Source organism: Thunnus albacares, chromosome 19, assembly GCF_914725855.1.
Source record: "Thunnus albacares chromosome 19, fThuAlb1.1, whole genome shotgun sequence".
Lineage (NCBI taxonomy): Eukaryota > Metazoa > Chordata > Actinopteri > Scombriformes > Scombridae > Thunnus > Thunnus albacares.
This window is the reverse complement of record NC_058124.1, coordinates 17,127,018-17,138,254: the sequence shown is the minus strand read 5'-3', so window position 1 is coordinate 17,138,254 and position 11,237 is coordinate 17,127,018. Positions and strand designations below refer to the sequence as shown.

Here is an 11,237-nt window from a genome sequence, read left to right as displayed (position 1 = left end):
CAGGAGGATTTCCAGCAGTGGGTGAGTGAATAAAAATAGACACACATATACTGCTCTCTCACAACTAGTCAAATAAAAATTATGATTTCATTTTGTCCTTCACAGACTGATTGATATTTTAGTGTCATTGGGAGAGCTTGTGAGTGTGTGTTTCCATCATGAGATAACTGGAGTTGCGGGTCATTTACATATTAGCTGAATTTAGTCAAATGCCGAGTGGAGGTGAACAGCTCTACTGTTCCCTCCCGACGAGAAAACCACAGTTACAGATCAGATAAAAAGATAAATGGGATCTAATACTGTCCCATGACCCACATTAGGGTGTGAACAGACCTCGCTGCTGTAGTATTTATATAGCTGAGATTAAAAATAAATGTAAACGAATGCTAAAAATGTGAGAACAGGCCTTAGTAAGTCTTTAGTTTGAGTTTTCAGCTTTTTAAAAAAATTACAAGCATTATTAGTATGAGGATTATATCAGTATCAGTGTTGCAGATCTGAAGCGGTGAACATAATTTGGATGCTGGTGGCACAGTAGCACTCACAGCATGATTTCACCCTGATGTGTGACTGATTTTCTCCCTCACAATGCTGTACAGTAGTCCTCCATACCTGCCCCCTAGTGTTACTGGGAGGGAACAGCTGTTTCATCGTTTATTTCTCAAAATTAATGTAGGATGAAAGAGTTTTGGTCCTGTGCAAAGACATAATATCAATAGATTGGAGGTGTTTAGCTGAAAAAACAAAACAAGTTAACACAGAATGAGGTGCAAAAAGCTCAACAAATAGCAAATAATCTGAAAAACAGTATAATTAAAAATTGTTAATGAAAATATCTCATTAGGAGTTGCACAATTTTGTCATAATTTGGGTAAATTCATACAAAGATAATGTTATAAAGTGCTTTCCAATGAGGAGAAACTAGCAGAACAACTTATATAGATCTGTTAATCACATGTACAATTAGATAATAAAAATAGTAATAAAATATTTGTATATGCTTGAGTGTAAATATTCAGATATACTGCAATAGCTATTTACCTTAATATATAATCATCATCAAATAGAAAAAGGAATTACGTTTGTACATCTTTCTTTTAAGTTCAAGTAAACTGTTCCAGTCCTGCTGTATTTTTACACAACTAAAATAAACATATACATAAACATATAGTTTTTCATCTGCTGATTCCAAAGAAATTATAAAACATCAGCTCTGTGAGACAGATATCATATCACCAATAGGCACAACAGCAAACTCTGAATATAGTATAGTATAGTAGGGTATAATATAGTATAGTATAGTATAGTATAGTATAATAGGGTATAATATAGTATAGTATAGTATAGTATAGTATAGTATAGTATAGTATAGTATAGTATAGTATAGTATAATATAGTATAGTATAGTATAGTATGGTATGGTATAATATAGTATAGTATAGTAGGGTATAATATAGTAGGGTAGTATAGTATAGTATAGTATAACTACTATGACTTCTGATCATTATAAAACATACAATAAAAAATTCAGTGGTTGAATTTAAAGAATTACATTTACTCAAGTACTGTACTTAAGTACAAATTTATGGTTCTTATACTCTACTTGAGTATTTCCATTTTATTCTACTTTGTACTTCTACTCCAATATATTTCTGAGGGAAATATTGTATTTTTTACTCTGCTACATTTATTTGCTACTTAAAGTTACTTTTCAGATTAGGATTTTATATAAAATAATATATTTTCATATTGTGTCTGCTCTTCTCTTTTTAAAAAACGTGCTAAGCACTTTGAGCTGCATTTGTGTGTGAAAGGTGCTATATAAGTAAAGTGTATAATAATAAATTATATTAAAAAAAATATGATACTCTCATATAATATAATGTAGTACTATTACTATTAATATACCTAAAGTATCTCAAAATGGCTCCACATTGATGAATTACAACATTAAAATGTTCTTACATGTATTTACTAGTGATAAAAACGAACAACATAATATACTATAACAATATAACTGTAAAAGAGGTCAGTCTGCATAATGAGAACTTTTACTTTTGATATTTTAAGTACATTTAGCTGATAATACTTCTTCTTTGTAACATTTTGAAATTTGAATTTAGGACTTTTACTTGTACTGGAGTATTTTAGACTACAGTGTTACTAACTTAAGTAAAAGATCTGATTACTTCTTCCACCACCGCATAAATGTCTGATAATTTGTAGTTTGTGAGTCTAAAGTAGCTGCTTGTGCTAGTTTGTTTATGTGAGTATGTACTAACCAGATTCTGCCACGTGGAGGCGACATTTCCAACATCATGTGTCTCTGCAGCATGGTGACGGTGCATTCAAGAACCCTCCTAGAGTCGTAAAATACCAATTTCCTGACGTATTTCTTTTGTCAGTTCCGCAAACCAGTTACGTTAGTCTATACAACTATAAACGGCAGTGCCTCGCCTATAACAATAAAAAAAGAAAACAGCCATTATTATTGATGTCCAATCTGGTTACTAAATCACTGTTGTTATCCTCTTATTCAGTTAAGTCAAACAAGCGTAATTGTTCGGTATTGATATCTACATCTATAATTCAACATTTATTTACCTTTTGATTCGCTCAACTTAGAAAAATATAAGGCTTGGTTGCAGTGGTGGAAAGTAACTGAATACATTTACTCAAGTATTGTACTAAAGTACAACTTTAAGATACTTGTACTTTACTTTTGTATTTCCATTTGATGCTACTTTATACTTCCACTCCACTACATTTCAGAGTGAAATATTGTACTTTCTACTCTAATACATTTATTTGACAGCTTTAGTTACTTTTCAGATGAAGATTTGACAAAATGGATAATATAACAAGCTTTTAAAATGCAACACATTGTTAAAGATGAAACCAGTGGTTTCCGACCTTTTTGGCTTTTGATGTCTTACAAAAAGCAATGTGTATCGGGGTCACATTTCAGATGTCTATTTGTCTATATTTGTGGATCAGGTACTGGTACTTTTATTTAGGTAAAGAATCTGAATACTTCTTCCACCTCTGCTCACTGTACTGTACTGCACTGAACTGTATAAATACTATGAAAAACAGAGTTTACAGACAGTCATTGAACGCTGCTTTGACGTTCACTTGTCAGTGGGAACCGAGCAGCTGTCACAACTTGTGTGTGCGCGCTTCCAGCTAACGACACGTACTCCTAGTGTTAAAAGGTGAGAGTTGTTGTCTTTTTAAAGTCGTTATTAGGTATAACATATGATAGAGTATAACATAACACAGTTAGCCACAAGTTGGAGCAAATATCCGCCATGGAGATAGCCGGTTTGAACCGAGGCTAGCGTGTAATGCTAACCCACGTTACAGCTGATTGTAGCTTCATGTAACGTTAACAGTTGGATTTGTGGAGGGGTAAAACAAACTTAAGTCACTTCGAGGACTTGTATTCGCTAGATGGGAAGTTTAGGAACTTCACGCTTTTGTATTTGGACTTCTGGTGTTTGTCTTTACAGTAAAAGCGAGGAGACGACGCCAGATCAAAACAGTAGCTGCTAAGCTAACTATCTTGCTAACTGCTAATTCTCTTCTGTTTCTCGTTGTTCCCACGTTTGGAGAATAATAGCGATCACCGGAAACTACTGAAATGACCTACTTGTGTTTCTTCTATGCCCCAAAAACTCATGAAACAACGAAACCAGCTTTTTAATCAGCTAGCTAAAATATGGTGTTGACTGAAATTAGCATATCAAGTGCTTATCAGGCTAACCAGGCTTTTCTGAAGTAAACCAAACACTTGTTAACACTGAGTATATTGCTGACTGACACCAGGCTATTTATAGCAGTTATAAGCAAGGCTGAGTTTACCTTTAGGGGCCTTGAGAGCCCCAGTTTCACAGTGTTAATCAGAGGGTGGTTATTTGATTAATTGCTCATTTGTGTGGGAATATGCAACATTAAAGACCAATAAAAGCTGAAGTGATAACTGCTGTAAGAGGGGTGCTGCGTTATTACATAATCTTGGGTCCCTGAGTCCAAATCTAGAGGGCCACAGCTCCCCCTCCCCTCCCACCTATACACTCTAACCCAGTGGTGGACTCATGAAATGAAAAATTCATCCATACACATGTTTCAATTGCCAAAAAAAAAGCCTTGCTTTTTGACCCATGTCACAATTTTATATGATCAAGGTTACAGCTCAGACTGCACTGACCCAAACAATCTAAGGGGGGTGTGACTGAGCAAACTAGTGAAAAATACTGTACTAAGATTAACTGAATGGAATAATGTCAGCTGCAACAACTACATTATTTTCCAATTGTCAGCCTACATAAAGCATACATTCATTTCTGCCATAACAGGCAGTCCACTCAATCGTAGGGCATCTTACAAGGCAACGTATCTCATGTTCTTCACTGGAAGGGCACTTCACCATGTTTTCCTCCCATACAGTGCACCCTATAGGGCACTTTTTTTTTCATTAAAAAGGCACCCAGTTCTGCCCTTCAATATGTTAGACTTAGGGGAACCCTAAATTGCACTTTTTCCTTCTTGTTTTTTGTTCACTAGAAAGGCACCCATACAGAACCTCTAGCTTATATCCTCCTAATTTAAAGGGTACAGCATGTTTTCTCACTTTTGGGGGTACCGTCACATTTTATCATACTATGGCGGCACTTTTAGATGGCACTTTGGTGATATTCCATCTCCCATAACCTTAAACACAAAAAAACCTTAACCTGAATCCTTCTGAGCTTTTATCAAGGCAGGGTCTTATTGAAAGTGCCCTCCATAGAGTAAATCCTAGACAGGAGAAACTAATGCTTATTATTAGACCACACAGCAAAATCTAATTTCAAATGGCTGTGAGTGCAAGAGAGAACTTGTCTCCCTGATATCATGCTCTCAAAAATGCCAATTGCAGATAAATCTGTAGCAAAACCTGCCAAACAGTCTGTGTGTCAGATTTGTGGTGGTTGCAGGTTTAATTCAGCAGAATTATCCCTTGTTCTGAGTGCCTTTCATGAGATTACGTTACCTTTATGTAAATCAAGGTTTTATTGGCCTGCCTGCTGGCTGTGTTTCACTTGAAGTACCTTTCAGTTGAGGTCGAACTGGAGCTTTATCTTGTTTACTCTGCCCAACCTTGTATGACTGGCACTTATTACTTCTTTACTTCCTTTTGTATGGTGTTAATAGCCATTTAACATTTATCTGCATGTAACTGTAGGGACACAACTGCCTGTCTCATAAACTGGCACTTTACCTTTGGTATCACAATAAACATGATATGATTCAGCCCTTATCAGCAGGCATTAAAATAACTATTATTAGGCTATTATTACGTGTGTATCAACAGTAATAAAAAGTTAAGAACACTGATGTTTCTCAGTAAATGTTATAAGTCCTTTTGTCCCTACGTCCGCCTCACCAGACGTCGCCAGCATGGCACGTGGGCATCAGAAGATTCAGTCTCAGCAGAAGAATGCCAAGAAACAGGCCGAGATGAAGAAGGCGAAGGGTCACGATCAAAAGACGGCAGCCAAGGCAGCGCTAGTGTTCACCTGCGCTGTGTGCAGGGTGAGTATCAAGCCTCGACTCTGACAACCCAGAGACAAAACCCCGTCTCAAGATGAGAAAAGGCTTTGTTTTTCATTTTAATTGGATAACTCAACTGATATTAGGTCCTTTTTCATGTTTGTATAAAGCCCTTTGACTGCTGAGAAGTCGTATTTTCAACCAAATACAAGGCTTGTGCCACTAAATTCTAACATTTGTTGGATGTGTTGTCTCTTCCCGCAGTCCCAGATGCCCGACCCAAAAACTTTCAAGCAACACTTTGAGAGCAAGCACCCCAAATCCCCTCTGCCCCCCGAGTTAGAGGGAGTGGAGGCATAAAAGGTCCCCCCTGGATAACAAAACCGATTTCCTCAAGGCCCTGCACCAACTCTGCACTTGTCTCAGTCTGACAGCATTGGATTGATGTAACCAACATGAAGGCGTTTTCCCTAATTTAGGCTTCTAACAGGCCCGGTTGCCTTTGACACAATGCTTCCTCCCATCCAGTCCTGGCGCTCGTGTGTTGTAAATAAACCCTAAAGGCCTGTTTTTGATTTCAAGGCCACTAAAGACCTGTATGATCCATGAACAATCCACGTGGTGAATGAAAAAGACTCCTCACTGCCCTGATGTGTTGTGCACATAGGAATAATTCTTGCTACTATCACTTACACGCCTTCATCTGAAGCTCTGATGGATTGATTGTCTGATTAAATCTTTATAACACAACAATGCGTCCTTTTACAAAGCAGGGATTCGGCATGGGTGGGAGAAAAAAATGTTTTCATCCTAATTTTTTTAGTTTTTTTTTTTTTTTTGCAATCAGGGCAATGACAAATGTGACCTCATCTATCTTTATTAGTAATTAAATTTCATTTTTCTTTGAATGCTGAGCGTTGAATCAAAAGGAGTCTGTGACATTTTTCTTTTTTTTTTTTTTTTGTCATATCAGTCGTTCAGAATGAAATTCCTCCACAGTGCTGTCTGCCTTGTTTGTACTGTAATCTTTCATCTAGTTAATCATAATTTCATGTTGGGGTCATCTAAATGTGAAATTTTTGCCAGCCATTTCCAAGCTGCTACATTGAAATGCAAGTTAATAAAATTTTACGGGAGCTTGACAGAAACATGAATGTATGCTCCAATGATGTATTATAGCATTTTATTAAACTTTACTTTGTGGTATGTCTGCTTTTTTTTTTTCTCTGAAGTGTTGATGGACTAAGATTTCCTGCCCAAATATACTTCTCATCACTTCTCTGCTCACATAATGTAAGTGTAAATCCTCCCGTAGACATCAGCTATTACCTGGCTTTGTAAATGTGTAACAATTAATGAATAATAACGACTATTTTTACACACACAGTATTACGTTTTGCCGCTCGGAAGCTTGAATATGTGGCTGAAGGGGAGATGGGAAGATTCACAGAGTAATTGACAGCTGACTTTGACATCATCCCAGGAGGCCACGTTAATAATCTCTGACATTTTGATATGAATAAATAAGTCTCCAGCCACTTTGATCAAGCTAACTATACACACACAGCCCATATCAGCTTGTACATTTGCTGCACTTAAAGGTTTAAACACCTGATGTCAGCTGGTCTTTTTTAGGTAAGGCTTTATTTTACACTAATTTTAGATGAATTTTCTGGACATTTTTTGAGTAATTTGAAGATATTAATGGTTCATTTTTAGGATGGTTCACAGAAAGGGTGGTGCATATTATAAGAAAAAACAGAAGTGTTAGATTGGTAAGTGCCTACTCAATATTTTTGGTAATTAAATTGCAAAAATCCTGACAATTCTTTAATTGACAGAATATACGAAGTTTTCAGTGTGTAGTTTTGTATGCCGGACGATATATTAGCATATTAGGTTTTTTCAATTATTTCCTAAAAGCAGCTTCTGTGTAACTGTTACATTTCTTTGAAATGGTCACGTAATTTGATAGTACACTGGAAATGTGCTCATGATGATGATCGTTAGTTTTTGAGAAACAATTTAATAAGCTAATATGTAGTTTGACACACAAAACTACACACTGAAAACTTACTCACTAAACCAATCTAACAGTTTTTGTACCAAATTGCACCACCCTCTTTGTACAGTGTCCTAAAATTAACTGTTACATACCTGCAACTTGCTCATAAAATTTACAGGAAATTAGTATAAAATTAAAGAATCTGTAAAATAAAGCATTACCCTTTTTTTTGTAACTGTTTTTTTGCTTTTTTTAATTAATCAAGGTTAAACCAAGGCTGAATGGGGAAAAGATCGTTTAAAAGTACCAACAATGTTCCACATTTAAAAAACAAACTTCAAATTATTTTGCAGATCATAATTTCAAGGCTCTGATTTTTGCACAAGTGTGTTGTTGCTTTGCGTACTTCTCACACACACCCGTAAAGAATTAAAATGGAAAATGATTGCAAGTGGAAAATTAGACTTGAAGCAAACAACAAAAAGAATACCAGTGCCGAATGTGAAACGGATATTCAAATTGTAATGAAACAAATATATCACTTGAATCTGATACCAACTTTAACAGAAAGCCTTGTATTCATCTGCCGACAACAGGAAATGACTCAAGCTGCAGTCACTCATCTAAAACAATTAATCCTGTCTGAACCCATTTTCTCCAGCTGTGACAGAGATGCATCAGCTCAGTTCAGATTCAATAAAAGACAAGATGAGCACTGCATTTACTGATGTTATGAGCTTTCCCTGTCTTCAGCGGTTCTGAAGGTCACAAAATGTGTCATAATTGAGGAGGAATAAGGAAGGACAGAAATAACAGCCACTGCCATGCTGCTTGTTTTTTTTTTGTTTGTAATTGTTTCAAGAGGCTCAGCTATGAATGAGTCATAGCCGAGCCTGTTGTTCCTCTTTCTCCTCACACAGAATCCACCTCCTTCCTTCCCATGTGTGAACTTGTGAATGAAAAACCACAAGACATATTCATTCATTCATACTAACACATACACACACATCTCCTAGACCTCCTTTGTTTGAATTCAAGCACATGACTGACAGGAAAAAGAGGAGCAATAGCAAAAAAAAAGAAAAAAGAAATTAGTCGTCTTAATTAGGTGAAGGAATTAATTGACTCCCTCCAGCTATAGATCATCTATTTCCAGACTCACATCTCAGCTTGAAGAGATGGAAATAACTCAGCTCTCATCAACATCAAAGATTAATTTAAACCAAAATACAAAGAAACACAAGGTTTTGTTCACATTGACAGCTAAAATCTACATTTTTTTCACCAATAAACCCCCCCCATTAATTTCAACAAAAACTATTTAGGGTTATATACCATACTGGTCACTATGGTAACAGCATTGCTGTATAATCTTTTATCTCTGTCTGGTGTCAAAACTGGCTGTTTTTTCAGTCAGTACAGAAGTCCGTTGCCATCTGCTGGCTGACTTCTGAACAACTTAAAACCCCACCCAGAAGTCACTGGCATCAAGACACACCCTGTTGAAAACATGATTACTGAGCACATTTTCTCCAACATGTTGTAGCTAATTATTCAAATTGTGTCTTTAAAATCTTGTCATTTCATTTCTTGATGGTGTTTTTAAAGGTAGATGCTTGGTGGAGCCTTCAGGGCCTATGCAACCCCCAACCCCTGTGGTATCAAACATTTGGGCACATGAGTCATGTTCCTTGACCTGCCTTACATAAGGAAAAGAGCAAAACTGTTTCACAATAAAGCACAGTTAAAGTGTAAGAGACATCCTAACAATAACTGGTGTGCTGTTGGATCAAGCCCATGACACAGAGAAGGCTCAATGGTGTGTTGTTTCATGTGTGGAAAGGTTTATGATACCAGAGGGGTTGCTAATTAGTGGCTATCTGTAAGACCGGGCCACGGCATTCAGGTGAAACTGCCTATCAAGCCACTGTAAGACCTGCTTAAGCAACCTAATGTCTTCTCTTTGTCTGGGTTGGATTCAAAGGCAGTTTAAAGGAACATTAGATCAGATAATTGGTGTCTGATACTATTGGGTTTGCTAAATAGTGGCTATTTGTAAGACTAGTGGAACTCGATAAACAGGGATGGCGACTGGACAACTGAAGGGCCCATCAAACCAGTGAGGCTGGCCAGTGTAATGCAGCCTAAGCAGATACAATGTTGACATAAAGCCTGATTAAGTAGCTGAGTATCAGACAGTTTAAAGGTCTAATGAGCCCTGTTGGAGGGATCATTAGATTTATGATAGCACAGACACTGAAAGGCCTGACAGTGGATATAAACATAATTTAATATTAGCAGTGGTGGAATGTAACATAGTACGTTTACTCAAGTACTGCACTTAGGTACAATTTAAAGGTACTTGTACTTTACTTGAGTATTTCAATTTTATGCTACTTTCTACTTTACTACATTTCAGAGGGAGATATTATACTTTTTAGTCCACTACATTAATTTGACAGGTGAAATTTTTACATAAAATTACACATATAAATTACACTGCATTGTTAAAGATTAAACCAGTAGTTCCCAAACTTTTGGCTTGTGAGCTCTTCTGTAAAATTAGTGTGTAGCTGTAGCTCATGTTTCAGATGTTTATGAGTTGTTAGCTTTCCCACCAAAGAGACGTTTTCCCTCTAAACATCTCACATGGTTTAATTTAATTAACTGTTTGAGGCCCAAAGAGTAAAACTCTACAATATTTCCCCCAAAAAATAAAGATTCGAGAAAAGTCGTGAATCACTGGACTAAACTAGCTAACTGTATATAAAGTAATTCAAACTAGCTCCACATCCAGCAGCTACAACAGTTAAATGCTGCTTACACATGCTCAGTATTAATTATTAACTTTATTAAATATATTTAATATATCAGTCACTGTGGCTGATTTTCTACAAAACTAGTACTTTTAATACTTTAAGTAAATTTAGCGGATAATACTTCTGTACTTTTATTTAAGTAGGATTTTAAGTGCAGGGCTTTTACTTGTATTGGAGTATTTTGGCATTGCTACTATTAAATAAGTAAAGCATCTGAGTACATCTTCCACCACTTAACATTAGTAATGTTCAATACATTTATTGCATGTCAGTTTGTGTAGGAAAATATAGAGTTGGGCCATTGATCTCTCCAGCAGTATCCCTGTTATATAAGCCTACAAGTGCAATTAAATTGACTGAATCTGAATACTAACGAACTACTGCATTACAGTGTTACCAATTAAGACCTGAGGCACGACACAGTAACGGTTTGTTTTTAAGGTAGTGTCACATATTGAGAGAAAAAAACTCAATTATTATGGTCAAATTCATTAATTGGGATTATTAATTCATGTTGTCTCATCAATATGTAGATAAACTGTATATTGCTGTGTGTGCACGTGTGTGTATGGGGCTCTCACTGAAAACAAAATAATGGCCTTTTTTAAAAAAATTTATTCTACCCTCTCCAAGTCTACCCCCTCCAAGAAATATAGTTTCCATAGCAACCATAAACTACTAGCCTATTCAACTTGTAGATTAGTTGTACAGTAGGTAAACATAGACATAATTTTTTGTTTGCCTACCCTACAAGTAGATAAAACATAGTTATGAAGTAACTAGTGGTACTATGTATGTACAAGTAGGTAAACACACTTTACCTACTGTACAAGTAACATAATTACATGTATAGTAGGTGAACATAAAAAAGAAAGAAA

At 36.1% G+C, this 11,237-nt stretch overlaps 1 protein-coding gene across 1 annotated transcript; it reads left to right on the top strand.

Moving 5' to 3' along the window:
• Window positions 1-3,106: 3,106 nt before the first annotated feature.
• On the top strand, window positions 3,107-6,741 carry znf706 (zinc finger protein 706). The gene is made up of 3 exons (XM_044336437.1): window positions 3,107-3,215; window positions 5,432-5,577; window positions 5,800-6,741. The coding sequence occupies exons 2-3, from the start codon at window positions 5,443-5,445 to the stop codon at window positions 5,893-5,895; spliced, it is 231 nt and encodes a 76-aa protein (XP_044192372.1). The 5' UTR covers window positions 3,107-3,215; window positions 5,432-5,442; the 3' UTR covers window positions 5,896-6,741.
• Window positions 6,742-11,237: the final 4,496 nt, after the last annotated feature.